General features: G+C 36.0%; 1 protein-coding gene across 4 annotated transcripts in view; it reads right to left on the bottom strand.

Moving 5' to 3' along the window:
- The window catches only part of DNAH12 (dynein axonemal heavy chain 12), a 220,384-nt gene that overhangs the window by 31,699 nt on the left and 160,888 nt on the right, over window positions 1-27,797 (bottom strand). For all 4 annotated transcript variants that reach the window (XM_013053186.2, XM_013053167.2, XM_013053173.2 and 1 more), the window contains 5 exons: window positions 22,128-22,342; window positions 20,743-20,935; window positions 19,261-19,453; window positions 15,693-15,865; window positions 10,865-11,005 (listed from right to left, as the gene is read on the bottom strand). In XM_013053186.2, coding sequence (XP_012908640.1) covers window positions 10,865-11,005; window positions 15,693-15,865; window positions 19,261-19,453; window positions 20,743-20,935; window positions 22,128-22,342 — 915 coding nt within the window. The remainder of the gene's footprint in view (window positions 1-10,864; window positions 11,006-15,692; window positions 15,866-19,260; window positions 19,454-20,742; window positions 20,936-22,127; window positions 22,343-27,797) is intronic.

Raw genomic sequence — 27,797 nt, 5'->3', positions numbered from 1 at the left:
ACTGCCTACAGAGACTCAAATTAGAAGTAATGATACACACAGACTGAAAATGAAGAGATTGGAAAAGATAGTCCACGCAACTAGAAATAAAAACTGGGGTAGCTGTATTCATATCGAACAAAATAGACTTTAAAACAAAGACTTTAATAAAACACCAAGAAGGGAATTACATAAAGGGGTCAATCCAGCAAGAAGATACAACATTTATAAAAATATATGTACCTAACATAAGGGCACCAAATATATAAAGCAAATTTTTTAAAAAGATTTTATTTATTTATTTGACAGAGATCACAAGTAGGTGGAGAGGCAGGCAGAGAGAGAGTGGGGAGAAGCAGGCTCCCCGCTGAGCAGAGAGCCCGATGCGGGGCTCGATCCCAGGACCCAAGGATCATGACCTGAGCCAAAGGCAGAGGCTTTAACCTGCTGAGCCACCCAGGTGCCCCTATAAAGCAAATATTAACAGACCTAAAGGGAGAAATTGAAAGCAATACAATAATAGTAGGGCACTTTAATCCCCCACTTACATCAATAGATAGAGCAGCCAGACAGAGAATCAATAAGGAAACACTGACCTTAAATGACACATTAGACCAAATGGACTTAGTTGACACATGCAGATAATGCAAACCAAAGGCAGAATACACATTCTTCTCAAATGCACATGAAACATTCTCCAGGACAGATCACATGTTAGGTCACAAAACAAGTCTCAATAAATTCAAGAAGATATACATATTTTATATATTTATATAAATTTTATATTTCTATATTTCTATTTTATACATGTCATATATGTTATATATATTTAATGTTTATGTATTTATTTTGTATATATAGAAAGAGAACCAGAGAGCATGAGCAGGGGGAGGGACAAAGGGAAAGAGAAGGAGAATCTCAAGCAGAATTCCTGCTGAGTGCAGAGCCTGATGCAGGGTTAATCTCACAACCCTGAGATCATAACCTGAACCATAACCAAGAATTGGACACTGAAATGCCTGAGCCACTCAGGCACCCCAAGACTGAGATTATATGAAGCATCTTGTTTGACCATCATGGTAAAAAATAAGATATCAATTTCAAAAAGAAAACTGGAAAAACCACAAAAATGTGGAGATTAAGCAACATGCTACTAAACAACCAGTGGGTCATCAAAGAAATCAAAGAAGAAATTTAAAAATATATGAAAATGAGCTTTTGGGACTTCATCAAGATAAAAAACTTCTGCACAGAAAGGAAACAGTGAACAAACCAAAAAGGCAACCCATGGAATGGGAGAAGATATTTGCAAATGACACTACAGACAAAGGGTTTATATCCAAGATCTATAAAGAACTCTTCAAGCTCAACACCCAAAAAACAGATAATCATGTCAGAAAATGGGCAGAAGACATGAACAGACCTTCTCCAAAGAAGACAAACAAATGGCTAGAAGACATGTCAAAAAATGTTCACCATCATTAGCCATCAGGGAAATTCAAATCAAAACCACATTGAGATACCACCTTACACCATTAGAATGACAAAGATTAATAAGATAGGAAACAACAAATGTTGGAGAGGATGTGGAAAAAGGGGAACCCTCTTAAACTGTTGGTGGGAATGCAAGTTGGTGCAACCACTTTGGAAAACAGTGTGGAGATTTCTTAAGAAATTAAAAATAGAGCTACCCTATGGCCCTGCAATTGCCCTGCTGGGTATTGACCCCAAAGATACAGATGTAGTGAAAAGATGGGCTATATGTACCCCAATGTTCATAGCAGCAATGTCCACAATTGCCAAACTGTGGAAAGAGCAAAGATGCCCTTTAACAGATGAATGGATAAAGAAGATATGGTCCGGACACTTCTCTAATCAAGACATACAAATGGCTATCAGACACATGAAAAAATGTTCATCATCATTAGCCCTCAGGGAGATTCAAATTAAAACCACATTGAGATACCACCTCACACCAGTTAGAATGGCCAAAATTAACAAAAGAAGAAACAACATGTGTTGGAGAGGATGTGGAGAAAGGGGAACCTTCTTACACTGTTGGTGGGAATGCAAGTTGGTGCAGCCCCTTTGGAGAACAGTGTGGAGATTCCTCAAGAAATTAAAAATAGAGCTTCCCTATGACCCTGCAATTGCACTCCTGGGTATTTACCCCAAGGATACAGATATCATGAAAAGAAGGGCCATCTCTACCCCAATGTTTATAGCAGCAATGGCCACGGTCGCCAAACTGTGGAAAGAACCAAGATGCCCTTCAATGGACGAATGGATAAGGAAGATGTGGTCCATATACACTATGGAATATTATGCCTCCATCAGAAAGGATGAATACCCAACTTTTGTAGCAACATGGACGGGACTGGAAGAGATTATGCTGAGTGAAATAAGTCAAGCAGAGAGAGTCAATTATCATATGGTTTCACTTATTTGTGGAGCATAACAAATATCATGGAGGACAAGGGGTGTTAGAGAGGAGAAGGGAGTTGGGGTAAATTGGAAGGGGAGGTGAATCATAAGAGACTATGGACTCTGAAAAACAATCTGAGGGGTTTGAAGTGGTGGGGGGGTGGGAGGTTGGGGTACCAGGTGGTGGGTATTATAGAGGGCACGGATTGCATGGAGCACTGGGTGTGGTGAAAAAATAATGAATACTGTTTTTCTGAAAATGAATAAATTGAAAAAATTTTTAAAAAATAAATAAAAATAAAAATTAAAAAAAAAAGAAGATATAGTCCATATACACAATGGAATATTACTCAGCCATCAGAAAGGATGAGTACCCAACTTTTGTATCAACATGGGTGGGACTGGAGGAGATTATGCTGAGTGAAATAAGTCAATCAGAGAAAGTCAATTATCATATGGTTTCACTTACTTGTGGAACATAAGGAATAACATGGAGGACATTAGGAGAAGGAAAGGAAAGTGAATTGGAGGAAATTGGAGAGGAAGGCAAACCATGAGAAACTGTGGACTTGAAGAAACAAACTGAGGGTTTTAGAGAGGAGGGGAGTGGGGGAGTGGGGGAGTCTGGTGGTGGGTACGAAGGAGAGCACATATTGCATGGAGCACTAGGTGTTATACATAAACAATGAATCTTGGAATACTGAAAAAAATAATAAAAAAATAAAATAAAAATATATGAAGACAACTGAAAACAGAAATATGACATACCAAAATCTATGGGGTGCAGCAAAAGTGGTTCTAATAGGGAAGACCAAAGCAATAAAGCCTACCTCAAGAAATAAGAAAAACCTCAAGCAATCTAACCTTAAACATAAAGGAACTAGAAAAAGAAGAATAAACAAAGCACAAAACTAGTAGAAGGAAGAATATACAAAGATCAGAGTGCAAATAAATCAAATTGAGACTAACAATAAATAAGAAAGATCAGTAAACCTGAGAGGTGGTTCTTTGAAAAGATAAACAAAATTGATAAACCTTTAGCTAGACTAAACAAGAAAAGGAGAGAGCTCAAATAAAATCAGAAATGAAAGAGAAGTTGCTACTAAAGTCACAACTATACTATAAATAATCATATGCTAATAAACTGGACAACCTAGAAGAAATGGGAAAATCCCCCAAAATACAGAATCTTCCAAGATGAATTATGAAGAAATAGAAAATCTAAACAAACTGATTACTAGCAAGGAGATTGAATCAGTAATAAAAAAGCCTCCAAAAACCAAAAGTCCAAGGCCAGACAGTTTGGTGAATTTTATCAAACATTCAAAGAAGACTTAATGCTTATCCTTCTCAAATTCTTCTTTCAAACAGCTTAAGAGGAGGGGGCAAAGACACTTAACTGAGTTAAGTGTCTGCCTTTGACTTAGGTCAACATTCCAGAGTCCTGGGATCAGGCCCTGTGTCAGGCTCCCTGCTCAGCGGGGAATGTGCTTCTCCCTCTGGCTCTACCCCTTCACCACCACCCCTGCTCTTACTCTAACAAATAAATAAAATCTTAAAATAAAAATCTTAAGAGGAGAAACCCTTCCAAACTATTTTATGAGGGCAGCATTACCTGGACACCAAAACCAGGCAAGGACACCACCAAAAAAGAAAATTATAGGCCAATATCCTTAATGAACATAAATGCAAAAATACTAAACAAAATATAGCAAACCAAATGCTACAATACATCATTAAAAGAATCATACACTTTGAACAAGTGGGATTTATTTAAGAGTTCGAGGATGATTCAACACCCATGAGTTAATCAAGGTGATACATCACAGTAACAAAATTAAGGATAAAAATCATACAATCATCTCAATAGATGCAGAAAAAGCATCTAACAAAATTCAACATCCATTTATGATAAAAAAAAAAAACTCTCAACAAAGTGGGTACAGAGGGAACATACCTCAGCATAATAAAGGCTGTATATGATAAACCCACAGCTAACATAGTTAATGGTGAAAACTTTTCCTCTAAGATCAGGAACAAGACCAGGATGCACATGCTTCACAGTTTTATTCAACATAATAATCCAAGTTCCAGCCACATAAATTAAGCAAGAAAAAGATATAAAGGGCAGCTAAAATGGAAAGGAATAAGTAAAACTGTCACTATTTGCAGGTATTTTATATAGAAAATCTAAAGACTTTGTTGGAACTGAGAAAAACTGTTAGACCTAATAAATACAGTAGAATTGTAGGATACAATATCAATCTATAGAAGTCAGTGGCATGTCTATACACTAATAAAGAACTATCAAAAAGAAAACTTAAGAAAACAATCCCATTTACAATTACATCAGAAGAATAAAAAACTTAGGATTAAATTTAATCAAGTAGGTGAAAGAACTGTCCAGAAAACTGTAAGACACTGATACAGGAAACTGAAGACACAAATAAATAGAAAGATATTCTGTGCTCATGAATTGGAGGAATCAATATTATTAAAATGTACATATCACCCAAAGCAATCAAGAAATTGAATGTAATCCCTATCAAAATTTCAACAGCATTTTTCACAGAACTGTAACAACTAATTAAAAAATCTGTTGAATTACAAGAGGTCCTGAATAACTAAAGTAATCTTGAGAAAGAACAACAAAGCTGAAGGTATTATGCTCCCTGAAGTCAAATGATATTACAAAGCTATAGTAATCAAAATAGCATGGTACTGGCATAAAGACAGACACACCAATCAATAGAACAGAATCGAGAGCCCAGAAATACATATTCAGAGCCCATAAATAAATAAATACACCCACACACATATATGCAAACAATTTATGACAAAGGTAGACAAACACCCAGTTTCTTCATTGAATGTTGCTGGGAAAACTGGACAGCCACATGCAAAAGAATGAAACTAGACCACCATCTTATACTATATATAGAAACTAACTCAAAATGGATGAAATACTTGAATGTAATATTTGAAACCATAAAATTCCTAGAAGAAAACATAGGTGGTAAGCTTCTTGACATCAGTCTTAGCTATATTTTTGTGGATATGACTCCAAATGCAAGGGTAACAAAAGCAAAAGTAAACAAATAGGACTATATCAGACTAAAGAGTTTCTACACAGTGAAAGAAACCATCATCAAAGTGAAAAGACAACCTACTGAATGGGAGAAGATATTTAGAAATCACATATCTGATAAGGATTTAATGTTCAGAATATATGAAGAACTCATATAACTTAACAACAAAAAGCAAAGAACTTGACTGAAAAATGGGCCTAGGATCTGAAAGGACATTTTTCCAAAGAAGAAATACAGAGGGCCAACAGGCACATGAAAAGATGTTAAACATCACTAATTAGGGGTGCATGGGTGGCTCAGTTGGTTAAGTGTCTGACTTGATTTTGGCTCAGGTCATGATCTTAGGGTACTGGGCTTGAGCCCTGCCTGTGCATTCAGTGTGGAATCTGCTTGAGATTCTCTCTTCCTCTCCCTCTGCCCCTCCTCCTGCTCATGCATACACTCTCTAAAATAAACAGATAAAAGTTTTTTAAAAATCACTAATTATTAGAGGAATGCAAAATGCAAATCAAAACCACAATAAGATCACTTCACCACTAGTTAGATTAGCTATAATAAAAAAAAAAAAGACAAGAAATAAGTGTTTAAGAGGATGTGGAAAAAAGGGAACTCTTGTACCCTGTTGGTAGAATATAAATTAGTGTGGGCATTATGGAAAATAGTATAGAGATTCTTCAAAAAGTTAAGAATAGAATTACAATATAATCCAGCTATTTCACTTCTGGTAGTTGTCAAAAGAATATGAAAACTCTCATTTGAAATGATAAATGCATCCCAATGTTCATAGCAGCATTATTTACAATAGCCAAGATATGGAAACAACCTAAATGTCAGTTGATGATAAATGGATAAAGAAGATGTGGTCTATATGTAGGATAGAATACTGCTCAGACATAAAAAAGAATGAAATCTTTTCAATTGTGACAACAATTGTTAAGTGAGTTGTATTATGTTAAGTGAAATAAGTCAGAAGGAGAAAGACAAAAACAATACCATTTCACTCATATGTGGAATCTAAAAATAAGTAAGTAAGCAAAACAAAAACAAACTCAGACACAAAGAACACACTGGTGGTTACTAGAGGGAAGGGGGTTGTTGGGTGAAATGGGTCAAGAGGGGTCAGATGTATGGTGATGGATGGTAACTAAATTTAGGAAGTTATCACTTTGTAATAAATACAGATGTTGAATTATAATGTTGCACATCCAAAACTTATATGTTATACACCAGTTTTAACTCATAAAAAAATGAGAAACAAAAAACAAAGAACAATGGTGAATAGAAAACAATGACACATATAGTAAATATTAATCCATCTATATCAACAATCACTTTAAACATCATTGGTTTCAATACATCAATTAAAAGACATAGACTGTCAGAGTGGATACAAAACATAAAACCTAACTGTATCTTCTCTATAAAACAAACAAACAAACAAAAACCTAACCATTTTAACTATGAAAATGGAGATAGATTAAAAGAAGAGGGATGGAGAAAGGTATACAATGCTAAAATTTATCAAAATAAAGCTGGAATAGCTATATTAACTCCAGAAATAGAGGACTTCAAGCAAGGGAAACTATCAGGAATAAACAGAGCCATTAAATATGATAAAGGAGTCAATTCTCCCAAAAGACACAAATCATTAATGTTTTGTGTCATTAATTGTTAATGTACCTACCAAGAGAATGTAAAAATCTATGAAAGAAAACCTGACAGACAAGGAAAAATAGATTAATCCACTATTATAGTAATGGACAGATTAGGCAGCAGAAAATCAGTAGACACAGTTGAACAGCACCATGTAGCAACTGAATACAACGGACATCTACAGAATACATTAAACGACATCAAAATACACATTCTTCTCAACTTTATATGGAACACTCACCAAGGCAGAACACATTCTGGGCCATAAAACACACTTTAACAAATTCAAAAGAAGACAAATCATACAAAAGTATTCTCTCTGACTACAATAGAACTAAACCAGAAATCAGTAACAGAGAGCTAACTGGAAAACCCCAAAATACTTGGCAACTGAACAACACATTTCTTTCTTTCTTTCTTTCTTTCTTTCTTTCTTTCTTTCTTTCTTTCTTTCTTTTTTCTTTTAAGATTTATTTATTTGACAGACAGAGATCACAAGTAGGCAGAGAGGCAGGCAGAGAGAAAGGAGGAAGCAGGCTCCCTGCCAAGCAGAGAGCCCGATACGGGGCTTGATGCCAGGACCCTGGGATCATGACCTGAGCCAAAGGCAGATGCTTTAACCCACTGAGCCACCCAGGCATCCCTGAACAACACATTTCTAAGTAATGTATGGGTCAAAGAAGTCTCAAGAGAAAAAAAAAAAAAAAAAAAGAAGAAGTCTCAAGAGTAACAAACAGCACTGGGTGTTACATGCAAACAATGACTCATGGAATACTACTTCAAAAAATAATGATGTACTGTGTGGTGAATAACATAATATAATAAAAAATAAATTTAATTAAAAAAATTAAATAAAATGAAAACACAACTTATCCAGATTTGGGAGATGCAGCAAAAGTAATGCTCAGAGGAAAATTTATAACACTGAATGCATTTATTAGAGAAGAGGATAGATCTAAAATCAATCATCAAGGCTTCCACCTTAAGGCACTAGAAAAAGATCAAATTAAAGCAAGCAGAAGTGAAGAAATGATAAATAGAAGGAATTTATGAAATTAAAAAAATTTATGAAATTTTAAAAAATCAACATGGAAAAAAAATTAAGGAAATTGAAATCTGGGTCTTTGAAAAGATGAATAAAATTGATTAACCTCTAGTCAGGATGACTGAGGAAATAGAAGACAAAAATTACAAATATCAGAAATGAAGGAAGGGCCAACACTATTAATTCCATTGACATTAAAAAGATAATAAAGCAATATTATGAACTCTATGTCCTCAAATTTGATAACCTAGCTGAAATGGATCAATCCATTGGAAGACACAATCTGTCAAAATTCACACAAGAGGAAACAGATAATCTAAATAGACTTTGTGTTATTATACTTGTGCTGCCTTAACAAAATATGGTAGACTGGGTTGCATGAATAATGCAAATTTATTTTCTCAGAGTTCTGGAGGCTAAAAGTTTGGATCAAGGTTTTGGCTGATTTTGGTTTCTGATGAGACCACTTTTCTTGGCTGGTAGACAGCCCCTTTCTCACTGTGTCCTTACAAGGCCTTTCCTCCATGTGTATATGGAGAGAGAAAGCCTTCTGTTAGCTCTTTTTTTTTTTTTTAAAGGACATTAATTCTATCAGATAAGGACCATACTTTTATGACCTTATTTAAAATGATTACTTCCTTACAGGTCTCATCTCTGTATACAGTAACACTGGAAGTTAGCGCATCAACACATGAGCTTGGGGTGGGGGACACAAATATGCAGTCCATAACTATATCTATTAAAGAAACTGAATTGATAATTAATAACCTCCCAAAACCGAAAGCACCACACTAAGATGGGTTCTGGAGAATTCTACCAAATTTACAAGAAGAAATTCTACCAATTCCTTACTATATCTTCTAGAAAATGGCAGAAGGAATACTTCCCCAAATCCAGTATTACCCTAATACCAAACTAGACAGAGATAGTATAAGAAAACAACAGACCAATATCTCTTAAGAACATGGATACAAAAAATCTCAACAAAATATTAGCAAACTGAATCAAACAATGTATGAAAAAGAGTAACACACCACAACAAAGTGATATTTTTCCCAGGTAGGTAAGGCTGTTTCAACATTCAAAAAAATCAATGTAATCTAGTACATCAATAAACTAAAGAAGAAAAAAAAACACATGATCATATCAGTAGATGCAGAAAAGGCGTTTGACAAAAACCAGTAACATTTCATGATCAAAATTCTCAGCAAACTAATTATAGAGACCAATGTCCTCAACTTGTTAAAGAACATTCACAAAAAAATCTATGGCTAACACCACACTTGAAAGTGAGAAACTAGAAACTTCCCACTAAGATCAAGAAAAAAACAAGGATGTTCCTTTACACCACTTGTCAACATCATACTGAAAGTTCTGGCTAGTGAATTAGAAAAAGAAATAAAAAATGTATAGATTAGAAAGAAAAAATTAAATTGCTTTTGTTTGTAGATGACATAATTGCCTATGTAGAAAATCCAAAAATCTGAAAGAATTGACCAAAAAAAAACCTCCTAAGAACTAATAGGCAAGTATAGCAAGGTTGCAGGATACAATGTCAACATACAAAATCAGTCATTTTTCTACATATCAATGACAAATAAGTGGAATTTGGAATTTAAAAACACAGAACCATTTGCACTGGCACCCCCAAAAGTGAAATACTTAGGTATAAATCTAACAAGTCATGTACTATATGAGATCTATATGAGAAAAACTATAAAAATGTGATGAAAAAAGTCAAAGATAATTAAATAAATGAAGAGATATTCCATGTTCATGGATAGGAAGAATCCATACTGTCAGGGTTTCAGTTCTTCCCAATTTGTTCTATAGATTTAATGCAATCTAATTCAAAATTCTAGCAAGTTATTTTGCCCCTCTATGGAGGGGCAAAAGACCAAGAACCGGCAACAGAATATAGAAGAAGAACACAACTGGAAAACTGACATTACTGGATGTCAAGACTTGTGATAAAGCTACAGTATTCAAGACAGTGTTGTATTGGTTTAAAAAAAAGACAAATAGATCAATGGAACAGAATTTTGTGGATTTTCTATAAAGTTCACTTTATATGAAGATGCAAAAGACTCAGAATAGCCAACACAGTACTTAAGAAGGACAAAGTCAAGGACTGACACCACCTGACTTCAAGACTTACTATAAAGCTAATTGAGTCAATACTACAAAAGAATGAATATAGATCAGTGACACAGAATAAAGAATCCAGAAACACACCCATATAAACATAGTCACCTGATCTTTGGCAAAGAAGCAAAGGCAGTATAATGGATAGTCTTTTCAATAAATGGTACTGGAACAACTGGATATCCACATGCAAAAAAAAAAAAGAATCCAGACAGAGACTTTTCACAAAAATTAACTCAAAATGGATCATAGACTTAAATATAAAATGCAAAACTATAAAGTTTCTAGATTACATAGGAGAAAATCTAGATGACCTTAGATATGTTGATGATTTTTTTTTTTTTTAGGTACAGCACCATAAGCCATGAAAGAAAGAACTGGTGATAATACTATGGTAGAGAAATGTACAAATAAAATCACGATTTAAACAGAGCAAAAACATGATATCCTTCTGTGAGAAGGCATCCTCATCCATTAGCTTTCCCAGGCAATTTTTTAAAAACAAATGAAGAAAAATCAAGTAACTTACAGAAGAAGATTGGCACATAACAAAAAGGAAAACAGCAGCTTGTCCTTCTCAAATAGTGATCGGCATATATTACAATATAAGTTGTATGTGAAGTGGTCATTTAAATATCGTAGGCGCTTTTCCAAAATTTTGGATTTGTTACTGAAATGTTGAAAAACAGGCAAATATGTTGAGTCAAACAAAACTAAAAAGAATAAGTAACACATGAATTAACACGTAAATATCCATTGTTAAAAATACGAAACTATACACACACACACATACACACACACAAACGACTGCATATAAAACTGGTGAAATCTGGGGGTGCCTGGGTGATGAAGTCAGTTAAGCATCCAACTCCTGGTTTTGGCTAAGGTCCTGATCTCAGGATTGTGGGACAGAGCCCTACAGAGGCTCTGCGCTCAGCACCAGGTCTGCTTGAGTTTCTCTCTGTCCCTCCCCATCTTCTCTTAATAAATAAATAAAATCTTTAAAAAAGAAAAAATAACTGGTGAAATCTGAATAAGCTCTGCAGATCTCCTGGTTTTGATATTGTAGTACAATAATGCAAAATACCACCACTGCAGAAACTGAATGAAGGATACATGGGACCTCCCTGCATAATTCTGTTTGCACAACTTCTCATAAATTTATAGGTAAAAAATATGGTATAAATCTATGAGAAAATGAAATTGGGTTCACACCATTCCTCTATTGTCAAAATTCTAAACTTACTGTATTCCAAAATGACTGAAAAACCATCAGTTAATTAGAAGATACCTCTATTAAACAGCTATTATAGTGTGAGATTTATGTTGGGGGAAACAGTAATAGACCAAAAACTATGAAACATTTTTGTCCCAAAGAAACATCAAATCTAGATCAAGATGTACATATTTTTAAAAATATATGAAAAGTCAGAAAATATTTGGAAAAAAGGTTACTTCTGGTTGTGGTTCTGGCTGATATTTTTCTTCTTTATACTCCTATATGTTTAAAATGTTATGTGTTTCTTTTTTTCTTAGATCAAAGATTTTTCAGTAATACTGAAAGGAACGTAAGATGATACACCCATTCTGGGAAGGTTTGGCAGCTACTTAAAAAAAATAAACAGGCAACTACCACATGACCCAGCAATTGCACTCTTGGGCATTTATCCCAGAAATGAAAACTTACGTTCACACAAAAACCTATACAGGCAAGTTCATAGTTTTATTCATAAAAGCTAAAAACTGGAAATAACTCAGTTGTCTTATAATACATCAATATCATGAAATACTTCTCAGCAATAAAAAGGAACAAACTACTGACACACATAACAACCTGGAAGAATCCCCAGAGAATTAGTTGGGTGAAAAAAAGCCAATCCTTAAAAGTTATGTGCCATATATGGGGCACTTGGGTGGCTTAGTCGGTTAAGACTCTTGATTTTGGCTCAGGTCATGATCTCAGAATCAAGCCCCCATGCTGGACTCTCCACTGAGCGGGGCAGTCGGCTTGAGATTCTTGCTCTTTACCCCTCCCTGCCCGCCCACCTGCTCATGCTTGCTCACTCTCTAAAATAAATAAATCTGATTTTAAAAAAAGTTTTGTGCTATATGATTTCATTCTTGAAATGATGAATTTACAGAAAGAGAGACTGGATTAGTGGTTGTTGAAGGTTAAGTTGATGGTAGGGATGGGAAAGAAATGGGTATGGCTCTAAAGGGGCAGCACAGAATCCTCATGTTGACCCAAGTGTTCCCTGTCTTGACTGTATCAACATCAGTATCCTGGCTGTGATCTCCTACTATTGCATGGGTTTCCAAGATGTCACCATGGGGGAAACTGGGTAAAGAGTACACAGGATCACTGTACTATTTCTTTTTTCTTTAAATTAAGATTTTTATTTTTTTTTAAGTAATCTCTATCCAACATGAGGCTCAAACTCACAACACCAAATCAAGAGTTGTAGGATCCACCCACTGAGCAAGCCAGGAACCCCCCACTGTATTATTTCTTATAATTGCATGTGAAGGGCACCTGGGTGGCTCGGCTAGTTAAACATCTGCCTTCAGCTCAGGTTGTGATCCCAGGGTCCCAGGATGGAGCCCCACATCCGGCTCCCTGCTCAGCAGGGAGTCTGCTTCTGCCTACCCCTTCCCTTGTGCTTGCTCTCTCCTGGTCTCTCTCTCAAATAAATATATAAATAAAATCTTTTTTAAATTATTAATTAATTTATTTATTTGACAGAGATTACAAGTAGGCGGAGAGACAAGCAGAGAGACAGAGAGGAAGCAGGCTCCCCGCCGAGCAGAGAGCCCGATGCGAGGCTCCATCCCAGGACCCTGGGATCATGACCTGAGCCGAAGGCAGAGGCTTTAACCCACTGAGTCACCCAGGCACCCCAATATATAAATAAAAGCTTTAAAAAATTATAAGTGAATTTACATTTATCTCAAAATTAATTTTATTTTTTTAAAGATTTATTTATTTATTTATTTGAGAGAGAGAGAGAGCGCATGAGCATGAGTGAGCATGAGAAGGGGGAGGGTCAGAGGGAGAAGCAGACTCAATCCTGGAACTCCAGGATCACAACCTGAGCTGAAGGCAGTTGCCTAACCAACTGAGCCACCCAGGTGCCCTCAAAATTAATTCAATCTTAAAATTTAGTTTAAAATTTAGTTTAATTTTTAAAAAGAAATTTTCTGGCCTATGGAAAGGGTTTGGAAGAGTAGGGGATAGTGACACTTCTCTGAGTAGACCTTTTTGTACAGGATATACTTCTGTAATCATTAATGGCTTGTGTGCTCAAAAATATAATAAAATTAGGGTGCCTATATATATATATCTTGAGATTATATATATAATAGATATATATATATATATATATATATCTTGAGATTATATATATATATACATATATTAAATCCTGGTTGATTTAATATAGTAAAATAAATTAAATCAACCAGGATTTATTTATATATATTATTATATATATTCAATGTATATTTTAAATCAGCCAGGATTTATATATATATTATTAATATATATTAATAATATATATATATTAAATCAACCAGGATGAAGAGAAAACTACAATGAAATACAAAAGAATCCCCAAACCAACAACATCTGAAACTAGCTATATTGCACATGAATAATATCACCATAATGAAGGGAGAAAAACTAATCAAGTAATTTTTTAATATATATTTTTGATGTCTCAAAACAAAAAACTGATTTTCCGTGTGTACATAGGCATTTAATTCTCTTCAGTACACTCAAGAATCACTGAATTTCCTGATCACTGCATCATATAGCAAATCTATGTTTAATATTTTCAGGAACTCCCAAAATATTCCCAAAGTGGCAATACTGTAAAATCCAGGATTTTACAATCCTGCCGGCAGTGTATGAGGGTTCTGAGGACTCTACGTCCTTGCTGAACACTTGTTGGTGACATTTATGTCAATTCCTCAGCTTGAAGGGGGAGTCTGCTTGAGATTCTTGCCCTTGTGTGGACTGTCTCCTCCATTGTGTGGACTGTGAAAACTCAAATTTCAAATCCCAAATGGGAGAGCTCAGATATTTCAATCACTCAGGAGAGAATGTCCTACCAAGAGCTCATGTAGATTGTACACGGTAGGCTCAAATCATACTTTTATTCTACTTGACAAATATAGCAGTTACTAAATATCAGATAGTGTGATAAACACTTCATAGATATTAAATTCTCATAACAATTCTAAAAGGTAGATGCTATTATTATCTCTATTTTATAGATAAGGAAAATTTAAGCAATTACAGAAAGGTTAGCTGACTTGCCTGTATCAATGTAGTTACTATGTGTTGAACTGAGACTTAACCTCTTGCTCTAGTCTGACTCCAAAATCTGTGTACATTCATTAACTGATTAAAGAGAAAATATCTAGCAATTAGAAATGTGGACTGAAGCTTTTTAAAAAATATTTTTTTTAAAAAGATTTTATTTATTTACTTATTTCAGATTTTGTTTATTTGGGAGAGAGAGCACATATGCACAAGAGAACAAGAGCCTGGGGAGTGGCAGAAGGAAAGGGAGAAGCAGTCTCTGCACTGAGCAGGTAGCCCGGGCACAGGATTCAATCCCAGGACCCTGGAATCATGACCTGAGCTGAAGCCAGACACTTAATGGAATGAGCCACCCAGGCTTCTCTTAAGATTTTATTTTTAAGTTATCTCTATACCCAGTGTGTGGCTCAAACTCACAACCCCGAGACAAAGAGTTGCATGTTGTATTGATTGAGCCAATGAGGCACCCTGGGACTGAAGCTTTTTAGAGGTCTCAAGGGTAGAGAACGGTATTGGAGTTGCCAGCATGGATAAGTCAAGTGCCATATTAAAATATTTAAAGGAGGTGGGGGAAGGACTAAAGCTAATCCTTCTATGCATATTTCTTGGGTAGAGGAGAAACAAAACTTAGAATAAAAGGGGGCTTTCTTTTTCCCTTTCTTTTAACTCTTCCATATTAAAAAAAATTTTTTTTGTTTTTTTTTTGTTTGTTTGTTTCTAGAGAGAGAGAGAGAACATGAACAGGAGAGGGAACAGGAGAGGGAGAGAGAGAGGGAATCTCAAGCAGACTCCAAACTGAATTCAGAGTCCCACATGCGGCCCAATCTCACCATCTTGAGATCACCACCTGACCCAACACTAAGAGTCGGATGCCTAACTGACTGCACCACCCAGATGCCCTTCAACCTTCCATGTTTTTAAATCTTCTATAATGAATACATACTACATAGTAAGAAAAAAGTTATGTATTTTTTATGGAAAGGATGGTGAAAGTCCAACCTAAAGAGGATGAATGAAGCTAGGGAATGTTTACCTGTCATGAATGGAGTTGATATAAAGGTTGACAAACCAGGTGAGAGAGTATTGGTACATGGGATCAATGTTAGCCAGGTCTGCAATGCTGAAGAATAAGACTGATGAATGTTTGGCAATGGCTCTGTAGCCTTCTCGAGACTCCGCTATTTTGAGTTCCGTTTTTTCCGCAATCTAGAAGAGAAAAGTCCAGATAAATAGAAAATATGCTTTTTAATTATGTATTTTTCATATAATAAATTTTATATTTAAGACAATAACCCCAAACTAAATGATAAAATTATAGAGGCATTTTTAAAAATTTTAATTTAATTTATTTATTTTTCAGCATAACGGTATTTTTTTAAATAAATTAATTTATTTTCAGAAAAACAGTATTCATTATTTTTTCACCACACCCAGTGCTCCATCCAGTCCGTGCCCTCTATAATACCCACCACCTGGTTCCCCCAACCTCCCACCCCCCGCCATTTCAAACCCCTCAGATTGTTTTTCATAGTCCATAGTCTCTTGTGGTTCACTTCCCCTTCCAATTTCCCCCAACTCCCTTCTCTTAATTCCCCATGTCCTCCATGCTATTTGTTATGCTCCACAAATAAGTGAAACCATATGATACTTGACTCTCTCTGCTTGACTTATTTCACTCAGCATAATCTCTTCCAGTCCCGATCATGTTGCTACAAAAGTTGGGTATTCATCCTTTCTGATGGAGGATGTATACTCCATAGTGTATATGGACCACATCTTCCTTATCCATTCATCCGTTGAAGGGCATCTTGGTTCTTTGCACAGTTTGGTGACTGTGGCCATTGCTGTTATAAACATTGGGGTACAGATGGCCCTTCTTTTCACTACATCTGTATCTTTGGGGTAAATACCTAGTAGTGCAATTGCAAGGTCATAGAGGCATGGTTTATAAGAAAATGCTTTATTATGCTAAAAGTTGGATAGAAAGAAAGGGAAAGGAAGGAAAGAACTAGGGAGGGAGAGAAGGTTGAAGAAGACAGGGAAGAGAACAATGGATGAAAAATAGTTTAAAGTTTTTTGTTTTTTGTTTCAGAAATACCAGAACTGTCAATCTTTGCTTATTTCTTGTCTGAATCTGACATGTGTCTACTAATGTCACTCACCTTATTTTAATAGGTCAGAGAGAGGGAGAAAGAGAGCATATGTACACGTGTGTTTATGATGTCAACACGCACACCAGAACCCAGCTCAAAGTCTGGCAAAGCAGATATTCAGAAATAGTTCTTAGCTGATGCGGTTAGACATGAAGAGTACCTTTTATTTTTTTTTTTTTAATTTTTTATTTTTTATAAACATATATTTTTATCCCCAGGGGTACAGGTCTGTGAATCACCAGGTTTACACACTTCACAGCACTCACCAAAGCACATACCCTCCCCAATGTCCATAATCCCACCCCCTTCTCCCAAACCCCCTCCCCCCGGCAACCCTCAGTTTGTTTTGTGAGATTAAGAGTCACTTATGGTTTGTCTCCCTCCCAATCCCATCTTGTTTCATTTATTCTTCTTCTACCCACTTAAGCCTCCATGTTGCATCACCACTTCCTCATATCAGGGAGATCATATGATAGTTGTCTTTCTCTGCTTGACTTATTTCGCTAAGCATGATACGCTCTAGTTCCATCCATGTTGTTGCAAATGGCAAGATTTCATTTCTTTTGATGGCTGCATAGTATTCCATTGTGTATATATACCACATCTTCTTGATCCATTCATCTGTTGATGGACATCTAGGTTCTTTCCATAGTTTGGCTATTGTGGACATTGCTGCTATAAAGATTCGGGTGCATGTGTCCCTTTGGATCACTACATTTGTATCTTTAGGGTAAATACCCAATAGTGCAATTGCTGGGTCATAGGGCAGTTCTATTTTCAACATTTTGAGGAACCTCCATGCTGTTTTCCAGAGTGGCTGCACCAAGAGTACCTTTTAAAACTAACTTCTCATATGTTTAACTTATAATATGGGTGTTAGCTAATATTCAACCCCAAAAGAAAAAAAATTATCCAAGGTAACAGCTTTCCAATTGACAACTTGATCTGATAGATTGCTATTCTATAGGAAAAATGTGTAGAGGATTTATCCACCATTTTTCCTTCTTTGGACACGCTATGCAGACACTGCTGAATGAGTGCACCCATGTATCATGTTTATACTGAATGATCCTGTTTGTAGCTGAGTCAGTCAGGAGGTGGAGATAGAACTGGACCCAAGACAAACTAAATCAATTTTTCTCCCAGGGAATTAGAACTTTAAGACTTCAGAAACTGAAGTCAAGTGGTACTGGGCATTCCCGCTAGTAAAAAATAATGGAACCAAATTTGGTTTCTACCTTCAAGACAAATGTATGAAGGCACAGATACAATAGTTTTACAGGCGACACTAGATTTTTTATGGAGCAGAGAGGTACAGATGAGGACTACTCAGTCTTAAAGAGGGACAAAGAGCATAGAAACATTCCAATTATTCTTGAGGCCTGTATATACTTCCATAATTGGAAAAATAAAATGCTCCTTGCATATTTTTTTCAGTCTAGTGACACACAATGATACATTAGTTTCAGGCATACAACATAGTGATTGGATAAGTTTATGCTATATTCATCACAAGTGTAGCTACCATCTGTCAGTATAGGGCACCATTATAATATCATTGACTATATTCCTTATGTTGCCCTTGTATTTTTCTAATTTGAGGTAATTTGAATAGGCTTCTGTTCTTGCAAACAAACTTTCCCCAAAATTATACTGGAAGGAAACTGAAAAAGAATCAGTGTTGACAATTAACAAGTCAGGAAATGACAGATACTGGTAAGGATATGGAGAAAGGGGAACCCTCTTACACTACTGGTGGGAATGCAACCTGGGGCAGCCACTCTGGAAAACAGTATGGAGGTTCCTCAGGATGTTAAAAATAGAGCTACCCTACAACCCAGCAACTGCACTACTGGGTTGTTTACCCCCCAAATGCAGATGTAGTGAAAAGAAGGAGCACATACACCCCAATGTTCATAGCAGCAACATTCGCAATAGCCAAACTGCAAGAAGCCGAGATGCCCTTCAACACATGAATGGAATAAAGAAGATGTCATTTATATATACAATGGAATATTACTCATCTATCAGAAAGGATGAATATCTAACACTTACATCAACATGGATGGAACTGGACAGTATTATGCTAAGTGAAATAAGTTAATCAGAGAAACACAATTATCAAATGGTTACACTCATATATGCAACATAAGAAATAGTGCAGAGGACAACAGGGATTGGTGGGGTAACTGAATGGGAAGAAATCAGAGGGAGACAAACCATATGAGACTCTGGACTCCAGGAAACAAACAGGGTTGCAGAAAGGGAGGTGGGGGCGGGGACAGTGTAACTGGGTGATGGACATTACGGAGGGCACGTGATGTGATGAGCACTGGGTGTTATACTGAACTGATGAATCACTGAACATTATATCAAAAACAAATGATAATTGGCTAATTGAATTTAAATAAAAACATTTTTTTAAAAAATGTTGCTAGGATTTTTCACCTGCTGTTTCTTTGTTATTTCATTGGACATCATTTTAGCAGAGTCTAAGACTTTAATTGCACTTTCATCTTCTAAAATGTTCCCTTCTGAAGATGATAGTGTTTCTAAAATTTTCTTTTCTATATCTTTTAGCTGCTTCTTATTAGCTGCAGACTGAAGAATAAGGGCATTTCGCTCCTCTTCTAATTCTGGTCTAAAATGATAGAAACATTTAATCTAAATTTATAGTACTTTATTTAAATTCATATCTAAATACTAGATATCACAATTTTGCAGACATTTAAATATCTGTGTAGATATGTAACACAAACTAAGATATGTAACACAAACTTTATCCTAAGGAAAAAAGTTAATTCCATACAAATGATAATTTGAGAAATCTGAGCAAAAAAATGATCACTAATTGTATATATGTAAAATGTGGCAAAAACATGTACCACAGTAACTCCAAGAATGTGTTAAGTTTATCCATATGGCTGAGATGGTTATGTGAGGATAGGAACTGGAGAATAAACACAATAGTCAACTTCTTATCTACTCCTTGGCTTTGTCACAGTGTTATTTTCACCATGTCTTCCACAAGAGCAAAAAAGATGACTTGTCATACAATTGTCTTTACAAATAAAAGATAAAACTGGCACTTAACAACTTCACAAAGATAGTATAAAACTTCAAAATAACATAATTTAGCATGTTATAGAATTTGTTAGGACATGGTGTGTCTTGGATACTATGCAAGTAGGATTAATATATTGGAAGTAACAAAATTAATGATTGTGTAATTTCACTTATAATTTGATTTCATGTAATAGACTGCTTGATGTTATGTTAAGCTCCAAGTGGAATCAGAGATTTCCTTCAGGAAGTAATTCTTTACTAGTATCTGTATCAGGTTATCTTAATATCTTTTATTTTTTTAAAAAAAACATAACACACACACACACACAAATAGCACATGTTAGTAATAAAAAAAATACATAAAGAGTGAAAAAATAATAAAACTTACCCATGATTCTCCTGGGTGAACTTTTTTGGCTCAAACAATCAGATACAAGTCAGAAGTCATGATTTGTCACCTGAATCCTACTACCCATACTAAGAGTCCAGTATAGCATGGTTGACTTACAACTTACAACTTACTTATAGAATGGCAATTTTCCCTTTTGAGAGAGAGAGGGTGTGCACATGAGCAGAGGGGAGGGGCAGTGGGAGAGGGAGACAGAGAATTTGAAGCAGACTCCACACTCAGGATGGAGTCTGAAGTGAGGTTTGATCTCATGACCCAAGCCAAAATCAAGAGTGACATGCTTAACCAACTGAGCCACCCAGGCACCCCAAGGATGGCTATTTTAAAGGACTATATATTTATAATAACAAAATATAAAATTTGATAAGGTTTTGAAATAATCACATAACAAAAGTATTAATGGCCTACAAATTTTCCTCTCTAGACCATCTGGAAGCATATAAGAAAATACATACCTCTCCTTTGCAACAACAATACCTAGTAACTGATCTTCAAGTCCTTCTGGAGTTATCATGAAATTGAGTAAAGACACCTTTGTAGCCAGTTCTGGCATATAGTGTGGATTTCTCAGTTTTGTGGTGATATAAAACTTGAAATCAAAGGAATATTCAATAATGACCTCACCAAGTCTGATGCAATCAATGCCACCTATATTTCAGAAAATAAATGCACAGTAAGTAAGCCAAAGTTGTATAGCCCCTCCCTCTGTTAAGGCTGTTCCTAGGTTACAAGTAAAGGGTCCCAAAGTAATTTAAAATAGAATAGAGATGTGACAAAGTCATAGAGGCAAGTAAGCAATTATACATCAGGACTCATTCATTCTGGGGTGACATAAGACATTTTCTCTGGAGACTTCCAAATTAAGATACCTTTTTATCTTACCTCCTCTATCAATTCTCAATCATGATTCCAACATGATTTATATACGACTGAAACTCTTAAAAGTACTAGAATTTGTAATGGAAAAAGCCTGGATGTCCATCAACTGATGAATGGATAAAGATGTGGTCTATACATACGATGGAATACTACTCAACCCTCAACCCTTACCATTCGCAATGATGTGAATGGAGCTAGAGTGTATTATGCTAAGCAAAACAAGTCAGTCAGAAAGACAAATAACATGCTTTCATTCATACATAGAACTTAAGAAACAAAGCTGATGAACATAGGGGAAGGGGGAAAAAAGAGAGGGAAGCAAACCATAAGAGACTCTTGATTACAGAGAACAAACTGAGGGTCACTGGAAGGAAGGTGGGCCAAGGGTGGGCTAAAGAGTGGCGAGTATTAAGGAGGATACTTGTAATGAACACTGGGGGTTATATATAAGTGATGGGTCATTAAATTCTACTCCTGAACCCAATATTACACTATATGGTAATGAACTAGAATTTAAATAAAAACTAAAAGCTGAGCAAAGAAAAAAGAAGTACTAGAGTGTGGCACGATAAAATTTTTATAAGCAGAAGACTTAAGGTGGGCAATGTTTACTTAAAGTCATCGCTAGTCACATTAACCATTACTATTCGTAATAACAGACTTTGTGACTCCATGGTCACAAGACAAAGAGATTTCAGGCTGGCCTCAACTTCTTTATGTTCTCTACTGAGTAACAGTCTAGATAACAGTGGTTAACATAATGAACAGAAGGCAAGATATTTATTTTAGACTATCTGACCAAAATTCTTTCCTGATACTTGTTCTAAATTTCTTTTCACATATAATGACGACACAGAAGTTCTGAGTTATTAATATTATACTTAAATTTATATAGTGACTTTCTTGCCTCAAAGACCATTGAACCATCTTTCAGTTCTAGCAACTATTAATTAACTGGTACCTTGTTTAAAAGTTTGTCTAAGTAGTAAAGGCTCCAAAGAGGGGTCCAGTTCTTCGCCAACATTTTCTAATAGAAGTGGAGTTCCAAACTGAATACAGTTTTCCAATGTTCTCATATAGTCTGAATCGGATAGCTTAATAACACTAAGCTGATTTTCTCTTTCAGAGTTTTTGATCCACTTATTGGCTTGACCCTGTGGGTCAATCATTAAAGGCCTAGAATATAATAAGAGACATTCTGAGAGGAATACTTAGATGTTAATTTTTTTAATTATGTAATTTAAATAACAAACACCATCAATCTGTACAAAAGCAAAGTGTTTCACATACATTATCAGGATTAATCTTCACAAGAGTCCTTTGAGAGAAAACTAAAAAGGAGTTTTATTGTCATTCATTTATTCACTTTTAAGATTTTATTTATTTATTCGACAGAGAGAGAGAGAGTACAAGCAGGGGGAGCAGGAGGCAGCGGGAGAAGTAGGTTCCCCCTCAGCAGGGAGGCTGATGCAGGCTCCATCCCAGTACCCTGGATTCATGACCTGAACTGAAGGCTTAACCAACTGAGCCACTCAGAGGCCCCAGTCACTTATTTTTGAAATGAGGAAATTCAGTCTCAGGGAGTACTTTGTCCAAGGTTCCAAAACTAGTTCCATGTCAGAAGTATAATCTTGTGAACCTCTAAGTTGTGCTCTTTCCAATATAATGCCTGATCTTCATGGTAATTTTAATAAATGACATCTATTAATATAATATAAAAATAAAGTTATTTATTTTTTTAAATTTATTTTTTATTTTCAGCATAACAGTATTCATTATTTTTGCACCACACCCAGTGCTACATGCGATAAAATTTTAAAATAAGAGATCCACCAGCCTCTAATGGATTTCCTCAGGTTTGAGTAGAGCCATAAACTAATTTCCAAATTTTGTCTGGTATATATTTGAGATCTATTTAATAAATTTTTCTATGTAATTATGGTAAAGGCTTTCTGTTCAAGAACAAATAATTCATGGTTGAAGATATCGAACATACGATCAGCTTTCCTCTTCCTCAGTGATGATACTAACTGCCTTAGGTTCCTTTTATATTCAGTACAGTGCATTAAATCATCTTTTAAAAATGTTAGTAAGTTGTTTTGGCTTTCTCAGACATTGTCTTTTTGTTTCAACTTCTAGGGATAAAATCCCATTTTCCTTTGTCCAAAAACAAAACACAAAATCTCTTTAAAAATTTTCCTTTCCTTTCCAAAGACAAAACAATCAGCATTTTTCACAGAGCCAAAACAAATAACCCTAAAATTTGTTTGAAACTAATACCCCAAAGAGCCAAAGCAATCTTAAAAAAGGAAAGCAAAGTGGGAGGCATCACAGTTCTGGACGTCAAGTTATATTATAGCTGTAGTAAGGAAGACAGTATAGCACCTGTACAAAAGCAGAAACATAGATCCATGGAACAGAATAGAAAACCTACAAATGAACCCACAGCTATATAGTCAACTAATCTTTGACAAAGCAGAAAAGAATGGAGAAAAGATGGTCTCTTCAACAAATGTTGGGAAAACTGGACAGCAACATGGGAAAGAATGAAACTGGACTACTTTCTTACACATTACAAAAAATAAATTCAAAATGGAGGAAAGACCTAAACATGAGGCAGGAAACTATCCAAATCCTAGAGGAGAACAAAAGCATCGGCTTTTGACATCGGCTGTCACAACTTCTTACTAGATAGGTCTCCTAAAACAAGGGAAACAAAAGCAAAAATAAACTATTGGGACTTCATCAAGATAAAAAGCTTCTGTACAGTGAAGGAAACAATCAACAAAATTAAAAGGTAACCTTTAGAATGGGAGAAGATATTTGCAAATGACAGATCAGATAAAGGGCTAGTATACAAAATATATAAAGAATTTATAAGGCTCAATGCCTCCCAAAACATGGGTAGAAGACACGATTAGACATACATGTCTTTGGAAAAAATGCTCAACATCACTTATCATCAGGGAAATACAAATCAAAATGATGATAAGATACCACCTCACACTAGTCAAAATGGCTAAATTTGACAACACAGGAAACAACAATTTTTGGTGAGGATGCAGAGAAAGAGGAATCCTCTTAACTGCTGGTGGGAATGCCAACTTGTGCAGTCATTGTGGAAAACAGTAAGGAGGTTCCTCAAAAAGTTAAAAATAGAACTACCCTATATTCCAGCAGTTGCACTACTAGGTATTTACCCAAAGGATACAAAAATAGTGGTTCGAAGGGATCCATGGACCCTGATGTTTATAGCAGCATTATCAAAGACAGCCAAATTATGGAAAGAGCCCAAATGCCCATCATCTATCTAATGAATGGATAAAAAAGATGAAATATTTATACACAATGGAATATTATTCAGCCATGAAAAAGAATGAAATCTTGCCATTTGCAATGACCTGGATAGTGCTGGAGAGTACTATGCTAAGGGAAATAAGTGAGTCAGAGAAATGGAGGGGAAGTAGGGGGGATGGGTTAAATAGGTGATGGAAATTAAGGAGTGCACTTGTGATAAACACCAGGTGATATATGGAAGTGATGAATCACTAAATTCTACATGAAACTATTATACTCTATATTAATTAGCTGGAACTTAGATAAAAATTTGGAAAAGAAAAACAATTCAATTAGTAGCTGACTGGTTGCTTTCTTTCCCAGCTCAAATTGTACTGAAATCCTATTAAAAATACAAAAAAGTCCAGATACTAGTTAAAATTTACTTTTTTTAAAAAGATTTCATTTATTTATTTGACAGAGAGAGATCACAGCAGACAGAGAGGCAGGCAGAGAGAGAGAGAGGGAAGCAGTCTCCCCGCTGAGCAGAGAGCCCGATGTGGGACTCGATCCCAGGACCCCGAGATCACGACCCAAGCCAAAGGCAGCAGCCTAACCCACTGAGCCACCCAGGTGCCCCAAAATTTACTTTTGCTATCACAGCAAACAGTGGGAAAGTGTTCTGGAAATGAGAAAGTTACTTTGCATATAGCTGCTTAAAAACTGAATAGATGAAATGCTTTTAGTACCTTACAAGGCCCTGTTTAAATCTATTGATTTCTTCCTTATATATCCGTGTTACAGGAAAAATATAGTATTGTTGATACCCTTGCAAAGAGTAGCAATTTTTGTAAATTAACATTTAATGCTAATCAATATTCTTAGTAATGCATAAATTAATGTTCTGGATAATACAATGTTTAGAGATTATTGTTTATTCTAAAAGACATTCAATTTCCTATGTGAATATTAACTATATAAATGGAAAATTGAATATTAAATATATAAATTAATGTTAAATATATATGGATATTAAATATATATTAAATATATAAATGGAAATATGTGAATATTAAATATATAAATGGAAAATCGAACTGCATCCAGAGAGATGAGGCCCTGCCATAGTGTTTGTATTTCAGGCATAGTATAACAGTAAAGCTAGCCTACATTTGAGATCCATAGGCAGTCTGAATTAGAAAGCATTACCCACCCATGCTTCTGGCAGAGGAAGTAATTTTGGAGAAAATGTTGCTGTTAAGTAGCCAGAATGGTGTGTTAATAAAGCAGCAAAGTATTTTCATTGTGGTTAAAAAGTAAGGAGAGTCAGATTTTGAGATAAAGACACTAAAATGAGTAATTTGAAGATGATAATTATTTTTAAAAACTAACATTTATTGAACACTTATTGTGTATTAGGCACTTTCTTACATTTCTATAATGTAGGAGTTGTTATCATCCCCATTTACAGGTGAGGCATCTAAGGCATTGAGAGGTCAAATAAGTTACCCAAATCTCAAGATAGAAAGTGATAGGGGAAAATTTGAATTCAAACATCCTGACACTAGAGTCTGCACTGCTTCAATCACTATACCATATTATAAACAAACAAACTTCTAGAAATCATGAACAAGCACAGTAAGGATTCATTATGAACTATGGTTCTAGCAGCATGACTGGTTAAATAACCAAAAAATCCTACCACCTAGTACTGGTAGAGAAAATGTGACATTTTAAAAATACATGGGTGGCAGACATTCATAATACATAAATACATTAAATATAAGTATAGAAAAACACAGGTGCCAGAAACACAGGCAAAATTGAATTCCAGAACAGGAAGTATGGGGGCTGAAATGACACTAGCCTTGGGGAGACTGTCAGTTCTAATAACTTAGGGGCTCCTTGAGTGTGTATGCAGCAGGAAGCTAGAACTGAGACCCTTGCATTAAGCTAATACCCACAAAAGGCTTGGTGAAACCACAGATAGAAAAAACTCAACTCAATGCATAAGGAGACATGAAGGAAGTTTTTTTATTCCTGTCTTACATCCAGCTGAGAAAAAGATCTCCTGAGAATATGTAGCCATAGATTTATAGTTCATGCAGTTTTAGGGTACAAGTTTACAGTATGTGAGCCAAGAAACTCCAAGCTGAGAAATTAACATGTATTGGACCAGTAATACTCTCAGGAATCTTGGACAAAGTAAGGACAAAGCAGAATTGCAGCTCGGGCTGGAGAAATGAAAAACTCAACCCCTACAGATTTTGGGGGTAGGGGTGAGAAAATCTCTTTGGATAAAAACACAATACCTTTACCAACATTTGCCTAGTAGAAATCGCTTACTCCAGGAGATAGCTCAACTCATGATAAGATTGACTCAAGCACTAAAGGCATGGCTGAAGAAGAGACATGCCCATTTCCAGTGGCTAATACCATTTAGCTCAGTCCCCATTGTTAGACCCATGATACCTGGCATTCAAGCAAATATTATGAGATATTTAAATAAGCAAGGGAAAAAAATGCCTAAACATTCTCAGGAGACAAAGAAATTAACAGAAACAGAATCCTAGATAACACAAATGTTAGAACAAGATGGAGGGGAGTAGGAGACTGGGATATCATCAGGTCCCAGGAGTTCAGCTAGATAGTTATCAAACCATTCTGAACACCTACCAACTCAATAGGAGATAAAAGAGAAGAAGAGCAGCAATTCTAGGAACAGAAAATCAACCACTCTCCAGAAGGTAGGATATGAGGAGAAGTGAATCTGAAGCGATGGGAAGATAGACTATGGAGGGAGGAGGGGCCAGCTCCTGGCAAGTGAAAGAGCAACAGAACACCAAATTGGAACTTTTAGAAATCTGCTCCACTGAGGGACATCGCTCCAGAGACTAAATGGGGGTGGAGCCCTCATGGGGACAGTGTGGTCTTAGGACCTGTGGGGTCACAGAAAGACCAGGGGTGTTTGAGTGTCACAGAGCAGCCAGGTATCAGAGCAGAGAAGCCAGCTGCAGGGACTGAGCCAAGGAGTGGGCTCTCAGTTCAGGGTTACCTTAAACCATGATCTGAGGCACAGTCAGGCCACTGCTCTTTGAGATGGTACCCCACAAGCAGTAGATCTGGGGAGACACCCTCCTTCATCCTCTGGGAGAAATGGTGCAGGAGCACACTGCAGGAGACTGCTCTGTTTGGAGACTCCAAATAGGCCCATGCACCAGAGATAGAAACACCTGGTGACAAGCTGGGTGAGCACGAAGTACGGCCAGAGACCAGGGGGACGGGAGTAACTGGCTGCTTTTCTCTGAGGGCACACTGAGGAGTGGGGCCCTGAGCTCTTGGGTCCTCTGGGGCC

Source organism: Mustela putorius, unplaced genomic scaffold (assembly GCF_011764305.1).
Source record: "Mustela putorius furo isolate JIRA1106 unplaced genomic scaffold, ASM1176430v1.1 tig00000095_pilon_pilon_pilon, whole genome shotgun sequence".
NCBI classification, from domain to species: Eukaryota; Metazoa; Chordata; class Mammalia; order Carnivora; family Mustelidae; genus Mustela; species Mustela putorius.
The sequence above is the reverse complement of the archived record's forward strand: the minus strand, read 5'-3'. Positions and strand labels throughout refer to the sequence as shown.